At 46.1% G+C, this 23,143-nt stretch overlaps 2 protein-coding genes across 3 annotated transcripts in view; one reads left to right on the forward strand and one right to left on the reverse strand.

Moving 5' to 3' along the window:
* LOC119175926 (uncharacterized) overlaps positions 1 to 23,143 on the forward strand; it is a 134,763-nt gene that overhangs the window by 86,620 nt on the left and 25,000 nt on the right. For both annotated transcript variants that reach the window (XM_075877109.1, XM_037426966.2), the window contains exon 3: positions 10,237 to 10,343. In XM_075877109.1, coding sequence (XP_075733224.1) covers positions 10,237 to 10,343 — 107 coding nt within the window. The remainder of the gene's footprint in view (positions 1 to 10,236; positions 10,344 to 23,143) is intronic.
* On the reverse strand, positions 16,061 to 22,824 carry LOC142775606 (uncharacterized). Its single transcript, XM_075877110.1, has 3 exons — positions 21,143 to 22,824; positions 19,598 to 19,691; positions 16,061 to 18,674 (listed from the first exon to the last, which is right to left on the reverse strand). Exons 1-3 carry the CDS (start codon positions 21,293 to 21,295, stop codon positions 17,518 to 17,520), a joined length of 1,404 nt encoding a protein of 467 aa, XP_075733225.1. The 5' UTR covers positions 21,296 to 22,824; the 3' UTR covers positions 16,061 to 17,517.

Below are 23,143 nucleotides of genomic sequence, written 5' to 3' on the forward strand. Positions count from 1 at the left end.
CAAGTCAATGATGTCCCGAAGAGCATCTCTAAAATCTTGAACCCGGTAGGGGCGACCAGCTAAGTCCGCATGTAGAAAGACAGAGTCCACAACAAGCTTACCGGTGGGAAGGCGAGGAAGTACAACACGGTAGTCATTGCCGCTGGCTGAAGCCTGAGCAGCACCTCGGCCCATGGCCGATAAATCCTTTGAAGCGGAGAACATGAAAAACGCGTCCGTTCAGAACGTCGTCTTCGTCTTTCTCTGGAGAAAGGCTGAGCCACACCGGTGCTTGGGACTTGTTGGCAAACTTGCTTTAGGCAGGCTTGATGTCGGGAAAGCAATCGCGTTAATACGACTTATAAAGCGTTTTAAAACAGCGAAAGTACAAGCAGTCGTTGCACACTGCGAATAGCGTAACGAGTGGGTCGTCCAATGCTCGAACCCATTACAAAAGCTTGTTTTTGTTCAGCTATCAGCTGGGCTGCATACCCACTTCAGGCTTAATTCCTCACCATTTTCAGCCACTGCAATAACGATTGGCACAAAATTCCTCGCAATAGTTTAGGGGATACCATGCTTCTCAGAAGAATGGCGAAAAATATCTCATCTAATGCCGGCCTACTACCCTATAATATTTATTATTAATGCCCTAGTGGACATCAAGCATTGCAAGTGTACTTGCAGCAGTTACCCAATGAGTGTTTAGAAAAGGCTCTGAAAGGCCGCTTTTCCAGCTTTCGCTGTGACTGTGCTGCGCCTTCCGCGCAGGCCTGGCGTTTTTTTTTTTTCGTGTGTTAAGCTTTGCGCCAGGAACGCGTGCGTGCGTATACAGCTGTTCATTCGCCGTTGAGTGGTAATTATGGTCCTCATTTTTATCGTACGCCCTCCTATATCAACATGCTCACACGCCAAGTGCTAAAGGATGCGAATTCACGCTTCTATTGCGATAGCAATTATATTAACACTCTCGGCTGAATTTTTCCGCCGCCGTCGGCATCGCCGTCATTCACCGTATATTTATACGTATATATATATATTTATGAAAACCCAACAAAGAAAAACAAACAGAAAACTGCTCTGGCGCGCGGAATTGATCTTGGAACCTCTGCGTTGCGAGGTGTTATCCACTGACCCATTGAGAAGCACGTCCTGCAACGTGCAAACGGGAAGCTATTTATATCTACCACTTATCGCTGGTGATGGGCATCTTGAGGGGGAACTATCGTGTTTTCAGCATTACCAGCAAGATGGCGCAGTGAGCGCGCGGCGGCGCGCGCCCTCATCTCCCACGCGTACTTTGCCTCGCGGAGAGGAGTGGGTGTTCGTAAAGCCCCTGAACGCACACTCGTGCGCCCTTATTTCGCAGTTGGGAGCATCGTATGTCTTGGCTGCCCTTAAGCTTTCACCGGAACGATTCTGTTGTAGTTACCGGGCGCACAAAGGTCACTGCAATCGTAGCACAGTGTTCGTTTGCGAAAAGAGCGCGCTTTTCAGACACAGCGAAGTAGCAACTGAGACGCTTATACACAGGTATACACTTGTGAGTACGTTTTGTGCGTTATTTGTGCGTGAAACGCGGGGCACGTTTCGATCTGCTTGCCATTCTGCGCGTGACTTTCCAATTTGTTGCTATCGGGTTCATTGCTTCTCCTATGCGGAAAAGCTATGGATTTTATCGTTTGACGCAAGGGAGGTCAATGAATACACGTGGCTTTGATTGATTGATTGATTGATTGATTGATATGTGGGGTTTAACGTCCCAATACCACCATATGATTATGAGAGACGCCGTAGTGGAGGGCTCCGGAAATTTCGACCACCTGGGGTTCTTTGGTTCTTTAACGTGCACCCAAATCTGAGCACACGGGCCTACAACGTTTCCGCCTCCTTCGGAAGTGCAGCCGCCGCAGCCGGGATTCGATCCCGCGACCTGCGGGTCAGCAGCCGGGTACCTTAGCCACTAGACCACCGCAGCGGGGCAAGACACGTGGCTGCCGGTCGTTGGTCGACGGCGTGCTTCGGCGACCTTTCTTCGGCGTGTATAACGTAATCCGGTCTCTACGGACGCATCTTTACCCGGGAAATACTACAAGATACCAAATCCTCGTTTTACTGCGCCGGGCAATAATAAACGTTTCCGGCGTTGATCTGAGGACTAAGTGACCGGCGGCAGATCGTCGTTCGGAGAAAAAATCCATGCTTATGACGGTCGGCTGCTGCGCTCCCGCATGCTCAATCGTGATCGAAGGCTGTGATAGCATAACCGTCCAGATGTCTGCGCAGATAGCCGAGGCAACGAGCCCGTCGGGTCAGTTTCGCAAGAGGCTAGGTCTCCTCGCGCTGATGACGCAGTGTTTTATAAGCAGGGAGACATCAATTGCGCGCCCCACAAACGCCCCAATGAAGGATGCGACAGGCCGGAAGCTCCCGACTGTTTCTCTGTGCATGCAAAACAAGCCCTCGCTATTCGCGAACGTTATATCGGTGGCAGCTGGCGTCAATACAGTACGGGAATCAAGCGCGACGATAAAAATAGGGGATGACGCAATCGTCCCATTGTAGAGCGCGCGTTTCCCGACGCCCTGGTCTTCATTTTGATGTCTCTCATTTCCTTCGTAGCGGAACATTTCTTGCCTCGTGCCGAGGCCGCGGAGCAACCAAAACAATTGTGCACGCTCCGGAGGCCTCGTGTATGTCCTCTTGTTGTCCCCAGAAGCTCGACAAACGACGCGGTGCCGGATGTTCCTATAACGAAAATTCCTCTTAAAAGCGCGGCGTCGCTCACAGCATTAATAAATAGGAGAAAAATACGGGCACGCGCGGTATATAGTTCGCATACGGGCGCACTAACAAGGTCAGACCCTGGGGGCTAAAGCGGCAGAAAGTTCTTAAAAAAAAGCGTGGAATGTTTCTTTTCACAAATAATAATAGTGTTTATATGCTCTTTTAAACACCAAAATTAGCATCTGTTATTACAAGATCTGCTTTGTTTCAGCATAGGCAGATCAAATGACACAATGCATACGATGGACAATACACGGCAACATGGAAATTCCAATGTGCGCCGTTCTGCCTATGGCAATTAGATGTCGTGTCAATAAGACCATGCACCGTGGAAATAGCTTTGCTAAAGGCTTACCCTACGAAGCGACCGGGAGAGACGCGACGTTCTCCACTGCCGCTGCGCACAAAGACGCTATACGGTCGGGTTTGTCGACTCTCCGACACGGCGCATAGATGGCACTCAAGGCAGGTCGTCAACAAACACGGATTTATTTATACCCAAGATACAGCACAGTGCGGAAATGACAGGCTTGCGGGCCGGCAGCGAACTCCGCCAGACCGACCGAGTGTACGCTTTCCGGCAGGCGCTAGGGCTAGCACACAAAGAGCAGCAGCCGAGCGCGTGTACCAGAACCCGCCTGATGGAACAGCACGTCTGTCTCACGTGCGCATCTGCCCTGCGAGAGCGCCAGATGAAGGCAAGCTACCGGGAAAGGGGCTCACGGGTGGCCAATCAGGATCGGCGAAGCACCGTGACGTACGTGTGCTACCGTGACGCGAGGGGGAGGCGTTGTTCGGGGAAGTTCGGACATGCCCCTCTGTGCAGGGAAAAGTGACGCACGGCTCGCAGCAGACAAAAAGATTGATTGATGTGTGGGGTTTTACGTCCCAAAACCACCATATGATTATGAGAGACGCCGTAGTGGAGGGCTCCGGAAATTTCGACCACCTGGGGTTCTTTAACGTGCACCCAAATCTGAGCACACGGGCCTACACCATTTCCGCGTCCATCGGAAATGCATCCACCGCAGCCGGGATTTGAACCCGCGACCTGCGGGTCAGCAGCCGAGTATCTTAGCCGCTAGACCACCGTGGCGGGGCCAGCAGACAAAAAGACGTGGCAGCGAAACCACGGTGGCCATGTTCCCGTCGCTCGAGCCACACGTGGTCTGCGCTCGCGCAAGCTTGGGGAACGAGGCGCCAAAGGGGAACGCGCGTTTGGTTCCCACAGTACCTCACAGATTATGAAGCATGCCGCAGTGGGCGACACGAGATTAATTCTTATCTATCCGATGATTATCCCAGACATGCAGCTGAATGTATGTACACCAGCGTTTTGTATTCAGCAGCCACCACGACCGCGATAGAACCTGCGACATCGATCGAAAATATGGAAAGGCTTGCACACACACACACACACACACACACACACACACACACACACACACACACAGATATATATATATATATATATATATATATATATATATATATATATATATATATATATATATATATATATATGCTCACGGCTGGTAATTTTTTCATCCACTTTTCTTTCTTCTTTCTTCTTATTTACATTCCATTGGTTCTAATAACTTCCCCTGTACATTCCTTGGCATTACTGTCTGTTAGATCTCATTAATATTGTGTTAAAACACGGAAAAACGAGCCCTTAGGTATACACTTCTTTCCCTTATTTCATTGAACGAGGGTCTCGTACTGGCAGACTTGGTGCGTTTAGGTTGTATAAGAGGGACAATTAATCAGCTGCCCGCTCATAATAAGTTCACGTGCTACGTGACGCCAAACATGCGAATAAGAGTGTTTTCACACTCGTTCTTTGGCTTATAGATGGCGCTGACTGTCACTCCTACTTCTAAATTCACATATAAACCCAAAAAAGTGGATGGAGGGAGGGCCGCTGTGATAGCTCAGTGGATAGAGCATCGAACGCGTTATTCGAAGGTCGTAGGTTCGATTCCTGCTCACGGCTGGTTATTCTTTCATCCACTTTTCTTTCTTCTTATTTACATTCCATTGGTTCTAATAACTTCCCCTGTACATTCCTTGGCATTACTGTCTGTTAGATCTCATTAATATTGTGTTAAAACACGGAAAAACGAGCCCTTAGGTATACACTTCTTTCCCTTATTTCATTGAACGAGGGTCTCGTACTGGCAGACTTGGTGCGTTTAGGTTGTATAAGAGGGACAATTAATTAGCTGCCCGCTCATAATAAGTTCACGTGCTACGTGACGCCAAACATGCGAATAAGAGTGTTTTCACACTCGTTCTTTGGCTTATAGATGGCGCTGACTGTCACTCCTACTTCTAAATTCACATATAAACCCAAAAAAGTGGATGGAGGGAGGGCCGCTGTGATAGCTCAGTGGATAGAGCATCGAACGCGTTATTCGAAGGTCGTAGGTTCGATTCCTGCTCACGGCTGGTTATTCTTTCATCCACTTTTCTTTCTTCTTATTTACATTCCATTGGTTCTAATAACTTCCCCTGTACATTCCTTGGCATTACTGTCTGTTAGATCTCATTAATATTGTGTTAAAACACGGAAAAACGAGCCCTTAGGTATACACTTCTTTCCCTTATATATATATATATATATATATATATATATATATATATATATATATATATATATATATATATATATATATATATATATATATATATATAGTGGCTAAGGTACTCGGCTGCTGACCCGCAGGTCGCGGGTTAGATTCCCGGCTGCGGCGGCTGCATTTCCGATGGAGGCGGAAATGTTGTAGGCCCGTGTGCTCAGATTTGGGCGCACGTTAAAAAACCCCAGGTGGTCGAAATTTCCGGAGCCCTCCACTACGGCGTCTCTCATAATCATATGGTGGTTTTGGGACGTTAAATCCCACAAATCAATCAATTATATATATATATATATATATATATATATATATATATATATATATATATATAGGGTGCTCCAGGTACTTTTCGCCAGAGTATGAAAATATGCCGAGGACACATGCAATTACGACGCGACCAAATGCGTGTTGCTGACCGTTGCCTGGAGTTAGTCAGACTATTTTTGTGCCCTGAAATATTGCTCAGTTATATCTGTTAAATTAACTAACTTTTGAAGAAGCGAAGGCGGATAAAAAGTTTCAACGAGAAAGTTGTAGATCTGTTCGCAAAACGTCCGATTAGACAGTCTCGAACTTTATATCTGTTAATTAGAAGTGTTTTTCTGTCAACTACTGAAATTCGCTGATTCTTTAACATTGTATAACACAAGGCGACTGCTTGGGGTGCCTCAGGAAAAGAAAATATGTTGGAGACCAGTCGCTTCTATGTGGCCTGTGAACATACCTAATAGAAAGATGATATATACACATGGGACGAAGACAGTCATCTGCAGGCCGGTGCGGGCCGCGTACTCGAGAGCCCTGCTTTATAGGGTTCGTATCGCTTGAGTATCGCAGTATGATAGACTGAACATTCAGACAGACTCGAACGCGGTCGTGCCAGGACTCTCCTGAGAACAAGCGCACACTAGTGCACGTGAGAGTGTAGGCATGCTGGCGACTTCGAATTCGTTACGATTGATCGGGGTTTCTTGGCGTACATATACAGTCTTGTTTTACTTGTGCAAGACTCACATATTGTAATGCGCATACATTGCAGTTCCAACCTTCGTCGCAATGTGAAAGAAAAGGGAAGCTCGCGCAGCGTATATACGTACAGAGTTTGTTCTGTGCGTGCAATCGCATTGCCATTACAGAAGCAGTGGAGGCTTCGTCTTGTGGCATTGTGATCATATGTATGCATTATAGCGGCCGTGTTGGTTGTCATGGCAACGCTCAGCCACGAACCGTCGCGCTTCAGCGCTCTCCCTGCGAAGGGTCAGGTGTATGCGCCATCCAGCTATCGTGGAAACATTCAGATGACCCTGAAACGGACGCGATTTGCAGCTCTTGTAACTGAAGGGTATTTCACAGCGATAAAGAAGAGGCTCCATTCTGATAAGAGGTGTTATCGTCTCGGGAAAAGGACGTCGACCGCTGCATGCAGGAGAATAGGAGAAAATGCGATGGTTACTCGAATCCATACTGTGTTTAGATACGTATGCTGTAACCCTGTAACAATAAAGCTTATATCAACGTTAAGAAAATTTTTAACAAATTGTTCCTTTTATTTTTAGCCGGGTATAAGTATACATTTCTGAGGGGTATTTATACGGCAAAATGTGTTTCTCAGTTAATATCTGTAGTACCTGATTCCTAGTTTAATGGATCGTAGCTTAACATTGCTGAGAATATTACAGGACTGAAATTTTTGCCAACGCGTTTCAAACACTGCAATAGGCTATGCGTCAAATATCCTTCGCTTAAATCATGCATTTGAGGTATCTAAATGACGTTGCAGGCATATATTATGCATCGGACGTTACAGAGATAAACCACAACTGTGTTATATTCTATAATACGACTCGGTTTTTCGTATACCTTAGGAAGAGAAGCTGTAGCATACATAGAATTCGCACACACGCATACAAGCGCGCACGGACGAGCTGATGCTCCTGTAAGGCCACGTATACCGTGTGCGGGTACTGAGTCCACCATTAGGCTTAAACGCTCTAAACCTTAAAATGTACGCTGTAAAGCGCCAGATCTCCTCATTAAACTGTTCACTAGAACGCTTGTTCTTATATACGAGCCAATTCACACTTCGGTAACCATGTGTCATGCGGTTACGATGTGATAGCTGACTTGCTCCGGTACTGCGAGCACTGAAGTTGTCATATGTACGCGAACGCAAGAACAAATGTGCTGAGACTATTTTTTTTTGTTGTTGTTTATTGAGCAGTGTCAGGATACCTCTCCTGTCATCTGCCGTCTTTTCGTGTGCGAGAAGTGAGTTAGTAAAACATTGGAAATGCGTAGTTAAGCTGTTGGCAGGTGCAGATTGGTCATGGGGTCATGTCCGTTATTCATTTGGGTACACGTTAAAGAACCCCAGGAGGTCGGAATTTCTGTAGCCTTCCACTACGGCGTCACTCATAATCATATGGTGGTTTTGGGACGTTAAACCCCACATATCAGTCAATCAATCATGTCCGTTATTCAAGTGCAGTTGTCCCACGAACATTTTTTTTTCTTTCCTGTATTTCCCACTGTTATTTGTCGTGTATTTCTGTGTGCGACTTTTTTTGTTTTCAATTTTGTGAGTGTAGTGCATTTCCTCGGGAGCCGCAGGTATCGATTCGATAACGAAAGACTGTTATCGCACGTAGACTGAGTGGTATATGACTTGTTTCCTTCGATGTTGTTTCTGGTAATCTAGTCGCAGCGCTTCTTAATTTGCTTTTCTAGAGCGCAGAAAGTGTATTTCGTGCCTCTTCCTTTCTACGCTCCATCGACTGGCACAAGCGGTGCATCCAAACAGTTTAAACGCCATGGTTTGTCTTCCTGATTGCTTTCTATCCCGATTGAACGGCGACAACGAACTGTGTGGCTGATATCTGCGACGCAAGTTGAGGAGTCGACTGAGGCGGCAGACATGGGGCACGTTTTGCCCGTTTTCGAGTTGAAATGAAGCTGCGTTTGAGCTTGTTTTGCTAATCGGTATGCAAATTGCTGCAATCGCGCACGTCTTTTCAAAGCGTATGTTTGGTTTCGTGTAGTGGGTGGCGCATGTGGCATTGTTTCATTGGCGCTTCGGTTTCACGCCGCTAAACAGTGGTAATCTGCGCACTGTCCTGTCTCTCTCCTTCTGTCTGTTGTGGTTGTGCAGCACGTTGCTAGTTCAATTCAAACCAACTAGTGTGCGAGGAACTTTCTCCTTTGACACCTGCCGGAGCGTCCAATTCGTACGCGGTTGTTCGTCGCAAATGTTTGCCATAGCAAGCTGTCAAAGATACGTGAAGAACGCTGCTACGTTGTAATATATAGATAGAGCGAAAAGAGACGCAGCCTAATGAGGACGTCCGCATAATGGCGCCCCTGGTTGTGGCTGTGTGCCAGAAAAAAGGTCGCATGCTTGGTAGCTGCTTCTATTGTGCCTTCCGAAATCGAGATAACCGCTATCAGCGACAGCACGCGCTGCAGAGGTTGATACGAAGTAGCCAAAATGTCATCAGTTTTGAGCTACCTGTAATGAATATATTAGTAGAAATATTCGTATTAATTTAGACCCATCCGTCTATTAATATATGCAGAAGAAGTTGTGACGTGCTTTACGTCGTCCAGTGAAACGCAGCCGCCGCGAATCGAACCCGCGACCTGTCGCCGCGCCGCGCAACGCCCTTTCCCCGTGACAGCGGCTCGTTAGACATACACCCTCTTCCTATTATTTTATTTTACCTTTCTGTCACCGTCGTTTCCTGTTATCTACTTCTACCATTTTTCGCTCCTCGTGTCACAACAGACACCGTACTCGACTTGGGAGAGAAGCGTATATATTGTTAAGCGTGATGCAAAGTAAAAGACACCCAAAGTGGGGGTGGAAGTCAGTGGATCAAAGCATATCTATAAAGGTTATAGACCCTGGAATGAGGTCTGACAGTTGGGCCGGTGTACGTTTCAATAGGTGAACCTGTCTTTGTCAAAAACGGTTATCATCCTTAGCTAAAATAAATAAATAAATAAATAAATAAATAAATAAATAAATAAATAAATGAGAGACGGTACTAAAGAAAATAAATTAAAAAAAGGGGAGCAGTGGAAACGGCTGGGTTGGGTGCAGGGAAGTTTACAAAGAGCGGGAGATAGGGGAAGGATTTTAACCTAATTCCTTAAGATAGAAGTATAGCGAAGAAAGTGATAGAAGACACCTATGCTAGGCAAGAGTATAAAATATGGTGGGTGCCCGGTTCAGCTATGAGTCGAACCCAGTAGCTCGAGCAGCGAAGGTGCGGGTAGGTGTGATGTGCCTGCCTTTTCGGAGACAATTACCAATGCTACTTTCTTTTCTTTCGTTCGGTCTTGTGTCGAGTTAGTGGTGCCCTTCGCACGTGATATAATAATAATAATAATAATAATAATAATAATAATAATAATAATAATAATAATAATAATAATAATAATAATAATAATAATAATAATAATAATAATAATAATAATAATGTGCTCAATTGTGATTAATTAATATATGGGTTTAACGTCCCAAAACCACCATGTGAGTATGAGAAGCGCCGTTGTGGAAGGCTCCGGAAATATCGACCACCTGCGGTTCTTTAACGTGCACTCCATGCAATCCGAGCACACGGGCCTCCAGCATTTTCGCCTTCATCGAAAATACGGCCGTCGCTGCCGAGATTCGATCCCGCGACCTGCGGGTCAGCAGCCTTAAGACCACCGCGGTGGGGCGTACGTGTTTAATTGTGCTATGAAATGAAAAACAAGCAGCTGTTGCTCCGAGATCGCCATGTTGCTCGCCGTTTTCTCCATACGTCCCTGTTCTTTTTTTTTCTTCCAGAAAAGCCAAGGATAGGAGTCATGTCGACAGGTGGCAGCTCCCTCGGGTTTGTCTTCAGCGACTACAATGCTGTACTGAGGCAGTTCCGGGAGGCCATCATTGATCAGGTAATTGCGCAAGCCTTGCTTTTTTTTTCATCTAAACGATACTGAACGCGTATACGGTAAACCCCACACATATTAAGCGGGCGGGGTAACCTTTACCCAGGGCTGAGTCCGGGGGCCGTATTGTCACACAATGACTTTTGGTGACACTGTCGCTTTGCGTGACGTATATTATTATCTCGCGTGACCTATGACTGAAGTGACTACTTTCCCGCCTACCCTCGAACAGCCTGTCAGCATGCACTGAAAGTGATATCTCTAGAAGTAGTGGTCTCAGAATACGGTCTCGAAGCACTTGTAGCTAGAGATATAACGGCTCTGCGATTGAGCGAGTACATGCTCTTTGCTCGTCCCGTCCATTGGCGTCTGTTGGCTTTAAGTTCGTTCGGTAATACGTATATAATCTAAATGCAGCTGCTACATAATAGCCTTTCATTATTTCTGTGATTCAATTAAAACAAAATCGTTTCCCCTGTATGTACCCTTTCTGACTACTTGTTGAATGTTTACTTTGATGGCAGTGAGAAGACGAATACAAAGAGGAATTCTGGTAGGGCAGGCGTCTTAACTTCAAGTAAAACTTCGTTTCACAGGAATATTTTTTATCCACCGTCACAAAAGCACACCAAATCATAACAAAGCACGGCGCGTGCCGCATTAAAACACCGAAACATTTCCTATTATACGCAGCAGCGCCGTGAAAACACGTTCACTAAAATTTAAAACATGAGAGCAAAGAATGGCACAACACCTTGCTCGTTCATGAATGCATAAATGGTATCAAGTTATAATTATACATTGGCTTGTAGGGAAACTCTACTTTATTGTTGAGTGTGGCAGCTTGGGCTAGTTGGTATGGCATGGCGATAGTTATAGCGCTAGAACAAAACGACGACACAGAGACCACAGTGTCCTTCGTGTCCTTCTTGTCTCTGTGTCGTCGTTTTCTCCTCGCGCTATAACTATCGTCATTTATTGTTGAGTAGGTTTCTGGGGCAAAAACGAGAATGACCGACAAAAATCAGTCGTTTGCTTTAATCCTTATTCTCTTTTACTGGTTCTGCTGTGTTTCGTGAGGTGTCGCTTACTCACGAGGTCACAGTCGATTAAAATGGCTGCACAAAGAGCGAGAGCTCGCTTAGAACGAAGAGTTTTGCTATAGTGAACTAGAATATATTAAAATACCTTCCACTTCACTATAGTTTCGCATGCTATTAGACATACAGCTCGTCTCCCCGCCATTAGGGACATAAAGAACTAAAATAAAAGTGTGAAACCGTATGACGATTTACTTGACAGTAGTGCAGAGAATGACATGGCGGCTCGCTCAAAAGGTTTTCGAAACGAACCTGTTGAAAGCGTCGACCGCGATCTTCGGAATTGTCTCGAAGTTCAAAAACGCTTGAATTTTGTGCCCCATTCAACAGCAAATAAATTAAAAAAGAAGAAAACAATACGCTTCGCAAAGCGTGCGAAAAAATTCCGGTCCCCAGGCGGACTAAGCTAAGAGTTATTTGTCCGACTTCCGCTCACGAGGCATTGCGCCTATAGACAGCACCATCGTGCATTGCGTGCACGACTAATGCGCGAGCTGGGGAAGAAAGCCGAGCTCCGTGTGATTTAGTGGAGTTTCCTTTCAACCTTCGGGCCACGGATTGCGTTGTACCCGTTAACGGTCCTTATACAGTAGTACGTGATGTAACTCGGCGGCTTTACCCATACGAATCGCGCGTGCAAGCAGAACAACAGAGCTATAGTTTATACGACCGTATCTTCACGCCTGAAGCCCCGAGCAAGATAAGCTGTAATTTTCTTAGTTTTTTTCTTTATCTTACGACATCATTTTTTATCGAGCATAATAAAGGATGAAGGGTACCTAAAAGCTTATTCTTTTGATGGAGTCACGCTACCGTGGGCATGACGCCCACGAGCAATATTAAGATGAAGAAAAGCATATATATATATATATATATATATATATATATATATATATATATATAGGTGTTGAGTTTTTAATGGGAATAGAGAAACTGCAAAAACATAGTCGAAAAGACAACTAATCTTACTGAATAGTCCAGGAAGATCTTACTATAGCTTCAATGAAATCACCCCACCTGCGGCAGCGATGGTCAAGTGATGGTATACGACGTTGCACTGGTGAACGCCAGTTCGATTACGACGCGGTAGCGGCTGTGTTATGATTAGGACAGGATTTAAGAAAGGGGTATCGAAAATAAAACCCTCGAGTGCAGCGCAAGGGTGCACGTTAGCTAAAATGTGCCCGTTCCTGCCATCTTTTTACGACGTTGTCGTGATCTGCACCGCTTTATATCTTGTGCGCACGATTGTAGCCGCCGTGGTGCACTCACAGGTTGTGGTCCAGGTTCGGTGGAGATGATGTGTGCTTTCTCGTCAGTGCACGTTAAAGAACCCCAAGGGGGGTGAAGTCACCCGGAGACATTCATTATGAAATAAAGCCCGATTCGCTTCCATATACGTTAAACCCCATAAACTGTGTTTATGATTCTGCTGCATTTGCGACAGTTATGTTACGATATTTTTTTTTCGATTCCGTCTATACTAGAGCCTTATATGTGACAATGTAACGTGACCTCGAACGAAAAGCCGGCGTGAGCAGCGTGAGAGAAATGAAGCAAATAAACATTGCGTGACCGCACGAGCTGTGCGTTCACTTCGTCTTTGCGGCGATCGGGTTACGAAAAAAAAAAAGTGTCGTACGAGTGATGTAAATTACAAGGTAATATATAGCCATACCAGATGGCTTTCGCTTTCCAGTCGTTTTAGGCGAATGCCTCAGGGATTCTGCGAGTTTTTACAGAACAGCGAATCAGTGCTTGAAGCTGGCCACGTTTTCGCGTGTACATATATAGCTTGAAACGACGAGGAGAACAAGTGACACTGTGGACTTATTTTACTTACATAACTACGAACAAAGAACCCCGAGAGCTGAAATCGACAGTCGGACGCAAACACGCGTAATCAGGAAAACACATGAGGCATTTTTTTTTCTAAAAGATCCAAATGCAATTTAAATGAGACTGAGAAAACCCCACTTTTTTTTCTACTGACAATATGGTTCGGCCTGCTCAAACAAATTTTCGCCAAGATGTTCCTCGCACCTAGACAGCACAGATATATATTGTGGCTAAAATCTACATAGCCAAATATTGTCAGTATTGTGGAGTAAAGTTTGTGTTTGGCTCATGTAGATCGAAACAATTTATTTGGACATTAATTAGCTCGTGAAATAAGTGTCAAACGGTTCGAATGTACGGTATAGCAATATTTCGCCATAGAATTGACATCATACTTTTGCTTCCGTCGCTGCCGTGCTTCGACGCATGGTCGTAACGGCGATTACTAGACTTGAAGAGCGAGTGGCCTTCCTGGTAAAAAGGGACACTATTCTGGACTGCCACCAGTGTTTTCTTGTTCCTGGCATCAATTGAAGGCCTTGAAAAGTGTTCCAGTTAGTTTTATGCCATGCCGGTTCCGACCACTTCTTCTTCTTTAGGGAATAGGTAGACGCTCGATGTCTTTATTTCATGCCTATTTTATTTCACCGTGTTGGAGTGAACTGAGGGCAAGATACTGTTGCGCTAAAGTGAAAAAGAATGACTAAGATGCAAGGAGAAGTATATATAGGCAAGTCAGCTATTACTGTTTACAATCGAGTTTTGTCATTAAACATCACGTCCTTCAGTGAGCGTGAACTCGCGCTAGAAAACCTAATTGTGGAACGTAAGCACGAGAACAAAGCAACTAAGACACAAATGAAACATTTTGGGTGGGATCATGTTGGCTGTTTTGATCATGTTTGTTGGCACAGTGCTGGTTTGATGAATGTGGCTCACTTTGATTGAAACAGTTGGAATAGTTGGCTCATTTTTGATTAGGAACTGCCTTTTCGAGCTCTTGTTACAATAAAGTCAGTGCACCATTTTGGTTATAGAAATTGAAGATACTTAGGCGTGCTTTACGGTCCAATGAAATTTGGCCGTGTTTCGGTTTCTGCATTTGGCTCTTTTATAGGGAAAAAAAACGCCTTACATGAGGACTCTAGAATGGACACCGGAGGCAAAATGTAGGTTTACCTGGGCGAGACTGGCCCTTCAGCCATGACTAAAGCAGCACGGTGTGTGATGGGAAAAGGCTTCATCAAACGCGCTGGGGCCGAACACACAAAGGCAAAACTGGTCACGAAGTAGTGGCATTGGACAAAGATAACGGAAATAGAAAGAAAAAAGAAAACTTGACTTGTCAGATTTATCTTGAATCTGTGACAATCAAGACTACGGCGTGATTGAACGCTTATACGTAATCACGGCCACTCCCAACGCAAGCGCGCGTAATGCCATGCCATATTTTAAAACATGCATAAGTTGGCTGTGTAATTTTTCGTTGTGAACAAGGCTCCCGTGCTTGAGCTGAAACGTTCTGCTTTCATGTGAACCTTCGTGATCTGTGTTCGTTTTAATCCCATATATGAGCTTAAAATAACTTCAACAAAAAATGCAGGTGACATCGGCATCATGTTCTTGCAAAGCAATGTATAGGGGTAAAAGCATCTCACGCCTGACTCCTTCGCGCACATGCTGTACTGGGGCTCGGGAAGAAAAGTACCATGCCCCGCCGCGGTGGTCTAGTGGCTAAGGTACTCGGCTGCTGACCCGCAGGGCGCGGGTTCGAATCCCGGCTGCGGCGGCTGCATTTCCGATGGAGGCGGAAATGTTGTAGGCCCGTGTGCTCAGATTTGGTTGCACGTTAGAGAACCCCAGGTGGTCGAAATTCCCGGAGCCCTCCACTACGGCGTCTCTCATAATCATATCGTGGTTTTGGGACGTTAAACCCCACAAATCAATCAATCAATCAAGAAAAGTACCATGCCGCCGATAAGTTTTGCTGCACCTTTTACGGATTATGCAGCATACAGGTGTCCTCACACCTGAAGCGAGGGCAAAATAACGCTGCTAACAAGGAGAAAAAAAAACGCGTAATATCGGTTTAAAAGAACGCAAAAACCATCCGCTTTCCTTCGGTAGAGCGATACGAGATCACGCGATCCACATAGGGTGCCTTGATGCCCGCGCGCTCCGCTGAGGGTGAGGACAGCCGCGTCGTCTGCTACGACGGCCGCCATTACGGCTCCTGCCGTAGTGGGGCAGCATGCGAAGCGCATTACCGCTTGCGGTGCTCGCGTATGGTAGGAAAGAAGTACTCGTTGGCGAGCTTTTTTTTTTTGGTGCAACTTGGACACCTCTTAGTGCTGTTGTTGCCTAATTGTTAAATGGAACAACGCACGTCATACAAACTGGTGGCCTGTGCTTGTACAATGCGCCAGGGGCTGACATAGACTGAATGAAATGAGCCACGAACTCCCACACCAGAAAGATTCGCGTTAAACCGTTGTCGTCGTTAAGACGGAGGGGCGCATGAACTTTTATTACTACGCTTGCTGAAAGGAATGCAATATTTGGGTCTTTGTGAATCAGCCGAATAGCAAAGGCAGGAATCGCTGTACTTTATATACTTGCGTGTGTGTGTATATATAACACACACACACACACGCACACGCACACGCACACATTATCTGACATTCGGTACCACCTTCCCCTGCCTCACCATTTCATGCACTGTGCAGGCAGCATACCCGAGAGTAACATGCTTTACCAGTGTACCTTTATGAAACGACACCCACGATTTCAGTGAACAGGCCATTTATTTGTGCGCCTTAATGCTGCGTTGTCCCACTAGTGAAAATCAAAGTCAGATACAAGACAAACCAAATGCAGTACGAAATGAAATGTTTAAAAATAAAAAATGCAAGAGTCAAAAGCGTGCCCACGTGAGCCGAAACCTTTTAAGCATACAGCTTATCTTGGCGTGTCCATTTCTCATGAGAGGTTGACGCCGGCACATGTTTTGCTTGCATGTCCATTGCAACTCCCGACTGGAACCTGCCGAAGGTGAATGCGCAGCCTTATTCTTGCGTACCTCTCTGTGAGCAGTCGGTATATACTGTCCTCGTGCTCCGCGCATACACACAAGCTGCGGCGGTGCACCTTGTTTAGGTATGCGGTGAGTGAACGAAGCGGCGACTTCATCGTGACTACTTTGTCCGTGCACCAAGAGTTTATGGCAGCAAAATGCTCCTCATAGTCTATCAAGGCTTTCATAACTCCCTTGCTGGGGTAGATGAGGTTGCCTCCATCTGAAACGTACTCTTTCAGTGCTGTCAGCGAAGCATGCTCGTCGTTGGCAGTTCCAAGGAGAGCATCTTTGCATTTTGCGCACTTCACAGATGTCAAAATTCCCTTCAAAATAAATCCTCCTAGGTAAAAGAGAATACTGCATTCTGTGGACGACAATCCTTCGATGAACAAAATCTCTGAATCATCGATTTCTTGAGCTTCCTTCTCGACGCAGGCTTCCTTCCCCTGGGATAGCAGGTCCACCAGGTACTCCCTGTCATCAAGCTCGTAGCTGGTCGTCCTCGGTGTATGCAAAAATTGGCTTACGCTCACCAGTCTCAGAGCGCACTTGAGATCGTAGGCATTGGGAACCGGCTTCATAAGCCGCACCACAGAAAAGAGGTTCTCTAAGCAGTCCTGCAGGAGCCTGCTCGTAAGAAAAAACTCATAGCCTTCGTCTCCTAAAAGAACGTCTTGGAGGCGAAGTACAACTGTAGTTGATATGAGTACACCTGCTTGCGACGGTTTCCAATGGGATGTGGCACCCATTTTCATAGTTCTGATGGTTTCTATTGCTGTGTGTAATGTATCTAGGGCTTCGGAGTACTTAGCCCTACTTCTCCGACTCAGGGCCAGTGTTGGATGCCGCGAAGACATCAGTGCATACCATTTTGAAATCAGCTCCATGAACCAAGCTGTTGTTTCTGCTTCCTGTTTAAGAACTCCTTCCTTTATAAGGAATCTGATAGCTGGGGGAGCTTCCCGAAAAAGTTGTACAGCGACACCAACCTTCATTTTGGTGAAGTGGCCTGCGCTGGTGTGCATTTCGGATAAGTTTGGGGCTACCTTCAGTTCTCTTTTAGAATCTTCTTCGAGCACAGCCTGAACATATTCCAAGTTGACTTGTGAAGAAGGCAGGCCATGTTTGGCAACTGTGGCCTCACTCAACGTGAAAACTTCTGAGCTCAAGAGGTTCTGAGGTTCTTCAAGACGTGAGCCGGATCAGCAATGAAAAAAAGTTCCTTCCCGTCCATGCACGGATGAGGTATGGAGCACACCGTGGAAGAATCTCTGTGACTGGAAAAGGCGAATTCCCTCCACATTGCGCGGTTTGCCGAGCCCATGTCACATGTGATTGCGTGAACTCTCAGATATATTTGACTGCACAGCTGTACTAGTTCCAACACATAGTTTTTCAGCAAGCCGCCATCGATGTTTCTTCCGGTAAATTCATATGCAATCACCTGCTTCCATCGCTGGTTAAGTCCGCCCAACATAAATACCAGAGCATGAACCGCAGGCTCTTCAGGCTTCGGAGGAAGAGTTATTCCTCCGAGAAGTGCGTCTTCAGCCCGATCTAGCTCAAACCCCGGCACTATCTCCATTTCATCCAAAAAAAGGACGCAGTCCTTTTCTACATCCTCCATGGTCTCGGCTTTGCATTTCATAACGTCTATCACTTCGTGAAGAACGCCTGGGAGAAACTTCAAATTTTGAATCCTCCGTGCGAGCGTTCTTTTGGATGGGAGAGGATATCCCATTTTTCTCAAAGTTTCATATCCGGTTGTTCCACAAGCAAACTTAATTTGAAGGCCTTGCTTGACAGTGTGCGGAGACCAAGAGTTCCCCAAGCTGCTGCTCCTTGAGAGAGCGCGTACCTGATCGTCGTTGAGAAATTTCATATTTTGCGAAATATTTGTTGCCTCAGTCTCGAGTTTTTGCACTTTTTTCTTGAGACCACTAATGGTGTTCTTGGCTGTGTCATGATGTTGCTGAAGTTCAGAGTACTTTCTTGTAAGGTCAGCAAGCTTCTTCTTCAGTTCTGCTGATTCTGCAGTAGAATTTGATGTCTCACCAGCCGCTGCATTAACTTCTCTTGAATCTGCATCACTAGTGTTCGCTGACAGTTCAACAACGGCGTCGTCAACTTCCATGGTGTCGTGCCCATAACACGATGTTCCTTGCCGTGTAGATTCAGGAACGGCGTGGTTTTGTGGGGTCTCTAGGGTAGTTTTAACTGCAGCTGGATATTGACGCAGACCAGGAGGAGATTTGTTGGTCTCGTTGCTGGAGGGTGCAGGCACAGTTCTTTCTTTTGGTGGCTTTCGTTCCTTAGGCAGTGCTGCAAGCAGAAATGTATGTATTCATGAACATATTCAAGCAATGCCAGTTCATGTCTAGCTTGTTAATTTTACAAATGTAACACATGCAGCAGATACCGGCTTAGTTATTGACGTGAGGAAGACACTTGTCCTTCCCCCGCCCTTTCCACAAGGGATAGGGGAAGGTCTTAAAATACCATAATTAAATTGTGCTCAAAATTTCTCCCCACAATAAATGGCTCTAATTCAAATTGGAGCTTCATATGCCAGAGCTACACGTGTGCGCCGTTGTGGAGGGCTCAACTGACATTCGCTCCCTATGCAGTTTATTGATTATTTGATTGTAGGGCTTAACACGCCAACGCAACGCAGGTAATGAGGCGCACTGTAGTGGGGGCTCGTGCATCGTGGATCTCGTATACATAATGGTTTCCGTTTTCCCCCTTTGTAAATAACATAGCCACTGCACCTGACATCCTAGCAGTACACGACCGTGTGCTAAGTAGCGGAAAACTGTTGTGCAGTGGGTCATGCCTGTAAACACTGAAATCCAGACGTATATACAGTCATGACCAAAAAATACAAACAAGAAATATAAACCACAACACTCAAGTATCGCAATTTTTTTTTACATGCAAGTCAAAGTGATGCAACGTAATCACAAAAACAAAGTTGGGAAATGTAGCTTTCCAAACGCACTAATAGCGTGCCATTATTTGACCGTCTAATATTAGCAGTATTTTTCGATTTTGCGTGGTCTGGTTCACATTTTTGTGTTCGCATTTCCTAGCTTTGTCCGTGACTGCATTTCCAGAATTTATGCACTAATGTGGACGCAGCATATGAGGACCTATTTGGTGTTAGCTTCGTAGAAATCCCAGGTACATAGAGTACTTGCAACTGGTGCTGCTTTATGTAATGCAAGAAAAAAGTTCAATCTTACGTTTGAATGTGAACAAAGTTGGGACGGCATTTGGTTTCAACTTCTTCCAGCCATCCGCACGATGTTGCTCATAGTTGTTCTCTTCAAAGTGAGCCTGCAAATAAAACCAGAATTGGAAATTAACACACTGGCAGAAGAAAAACGAATGTCTGTCACTGTCAATAAACAAGATTTCATGTATGCATTCAGTATGATTCGCAGCAGGAACTAGCAGCAACTTTGAAGCACAAAAAGAAGGAAACTAATTGAGCTCACGCGCGCTTTCACGTAAGCCACTTCAGTGAGCGCGATCATAGACCCAGCCTGCTGTTATAATAACCCTTTCAATTTTCGCACTGAAAATCTGTAAGGATTCCTGAATTCATGTGAATAAAATATTAGTCTATTGTGCCGACAAAGGACCAGGTCTGATTTTATAGCGAGCGTTACAGATTTCGTTCTATCGAAAGCTTTGTACCCAAGCCTCCAAGTTCCCAATGCAATCGAATTTATTTGTCAGGTAAAAATGACAACACTCCGTAACAGCGCTTGTTTTGTTCGTCACTGAAGTGTTCCTGATTCCCAAGTATACATACGACGATACACACAAGACGGGCAGAAGTCCGGCCTCGTAATATTACGAGTTTTTCGCAGGAACAGCATGTTTATGTTCAAACGGCTTGATTTCACAAGAGGCGTTCAAATTTCGACCGATCAGTGCCAACGCGTGCACGAATAAACATGGGCAGGCCTCGTAAGCGTTGTGAAATCCCCCTACCACGCACCCGAGCCTATGTTAATTCCCTGCGAGGCCATATGCGCGCATTTCACGTCCAATTTCCTCTTATGTGAATTACGTGAACTCTACGTGCCGTACTCTTGAAGTTCGGCAGCAGTCAGGCGCCGTCAGATTTCCGTACTCGCTCGCCGGCACGCGGCCTGAACTCACTCCCCGTTTTCTGCCCTTGCATATAATTTTCTCCCTCCTCCACTTTCTAAATTCTCATCTGTTTAACTACACCTCCTGCGTCCCCATCTCTTGCCTACTTTTCGTTCAGCTCAACTCCGCCAGCACCCGGTCGACGCGTACGCTGTCGGGGCGAGTTGGCGAGCGAGTACGGCAATTTCACGAAGTCTGTCTTCGGGCTGCGAGGCGGACGGTCACGACAGCGGCAGCCGGTCTCGCGAGCAAAATAGCTGCGAAGCGCAGTGCACGAAATTAACAGCCTCGGGTAGGGGGTGGGAAGGATTTCACAACGCTGCTGCCAAGGCAACACTTTCCCGTGCAAGGGCACTGAAACTAGTCGCAATTCCTATGAATGTAGTAGCACACTCGAGGCCCTTGAACCAGCATGAAATGTTATCGACACGGGGGCTTCCGAAGCCCCCGTACTTGACGCATTTTCTTAAAGCGTGATCTTTTAACACGAGCACGCCGCACAGTACCCTGCACGACGTTTGGCTGTCCTGCGTTTACATTGCGCACCTAAATAAAAAACAACGGCGCCCTAAATAATGCTGACCAGTCAGAATACGACGCACTAAAAAAAAAAAATGTTTACTTACGCTGCATACGTGCGACGTATTAGTCGGTTGCCACTTGTCTCGTTTGATTTTAACGGTCCAAAGAAGCCTTCTTTTTGGGTCTCTTGGAAACCGGTACAACTTCCATCCGTTTCTCGAGTGATTCGAGCACTGCGGCACGCAGCAGCCGGGCATGGTGATGCGGAGATGGGTGCATAAAACTGTAAGGGAATGAACACTGCCCAACAACACCTCACACGCCAAGCACGAACTACCGGCCGGAGGCGCCAAAATGGCGGTCGCGCTGGCGCCGAAGCCGAGGCGGCGGCATCTGCCCTTGCAAAAGCTGACACCACTCTAAGCGGGGGCGCGCGCATCGAGGCACTCTAGATCCACAGCGATTGCAGCGCCGCGCTTCCAGAGGTGGGCCCCGCGCCCGTCGTATCTGACCTCACAAAGCGTTATTTGGGCGCATTGCTTTGGTGACGCTGTCGCAGTAGCGGTTGCGTTTTGTCGGCGTTCCTAAGTAAGTTTTGAGATAGAATCTGCTTAGGAGGTGCCAGTTTGTCGTATACGTAATATAGTACTGTCCGTCATCTTTAAAAATATTGCCGAATTTTGTAACAAAAGCGCACTTCTGTTGAAATTTGCGCACTGAAACAACATGCCACGCCTGATAAATGGCCCCACCGCGGCGGTCTATACTCGGCTGCTGACCCGCAGGTCGCGGGATCGGATCCCGGCTGTGGCGGCTGCATTTTTGATGGAAGCGAAAATGCTGTATAGGCCCGTGTGCTCAGATTTGGGCGCACGTTAAGGAACCCCAGCCGGTCGAATTTTCCGGAGCCCTCCACTACGGCGTTTCTCGTAATCATATGGTGGTTTTGGGACGTTAAACCCCACATATCAATCAATCAAACCGATAAATGAGAAGCTGTTTTCTCCCACCGTTGCTTTTTTTTAATGCAATACGGCTCAAGTTGGCGTTAGCCTATATGCACTGCGTTCGTGTTATCCAAACATGCCTCTACAAAATTTAAGTGTTCCTTCTACAAGTTTACGTCGTATACAACTGGGGCTGGCGTGCCAATTATTACGCCATTACTTGCTGCGTAACAAACTTACCTATTTTGTATTTTTATTGTCTGTTTTTTTATTGTCATGCTCACATATAGCTAAGTCGCATCCGGCGTCACTGCGAACCCCGCCATAATCCTGATACACATGCTGTAGAAAGTCACTGAAAACCACAAACTTGGAAACGTCGGCGTGTAGGAACGCATAGTAACAGACGCGTCGTATTGGTGGACTTTAAAGATGCTCAAACGCAGCAACAGCCGTGGTTGTCCTATTAGAGAATCATGTATACATCAATTATAAAGGAAGGAATCTAAAAGGCAAATTTACTGCTGACCGTATACGTTGCAACTTTCAGTAGCGTGAACTGCTGACACCTATACGTACACTGGTCAGCAGTGGGGATGGAAGGAGAGAAGTAAGTATATGACCGGATGAGATATATAGTGGAGGTATACACTATTCACATGCGTACAATGAAATATTTTGCGCGATCATGAAATAATTCATTGTTCCGAGGGATCGGCGCGAGTGAATTAGTCACCGGACCGGCTCCGCACACTGCATGGTATAACGTTAGGTCACTTCTTGGCCGAGCTGGCTCCCGCGCGCGACCGTGGGGCCCGGCGCTGTCGGCCGACTGCACGCGGTTCTGTGCTGAAATGGGAAACTGGCGCCGTTTCGTTTGGCTGCACCGTTGCTGCACAAATACTGCACAGGCTCCGTATTAACAGCCTCGACATCAGCCCCAAAACTCCTTAGCAACTGGAACAATGCTGATTTTATTCTTCGTGTGTGTTCCAGCTGTATATGGAAAAACAATGCATAATTATGCTACTTATTCCATTGTACGTCGTACGGGCGCAATTTCGTGGTGATTGCAAATGGTATCTCTTAAACAGAGAAATATGTGTACACGCATTAGAGCACAACTTGAGCGTGAGTGAATGCAACACTGCGTTGACA

This window comes from Rhipicephalus microplus, chromosome X (assembly GCF_043290135.1).
Source record: "Rhipicephalus microplus isolate Deutch F79 chromosome X, USDA_Rmic, whole genome shotgun sequence".
In the NCBI taxonomy this organism is placed as follows: Eukaryota; Metazoa; Arthropoda; class Arachnida; order Ixodida; family Ixodidae; genus Rhipicephalus; species Rhipicephalus microplus.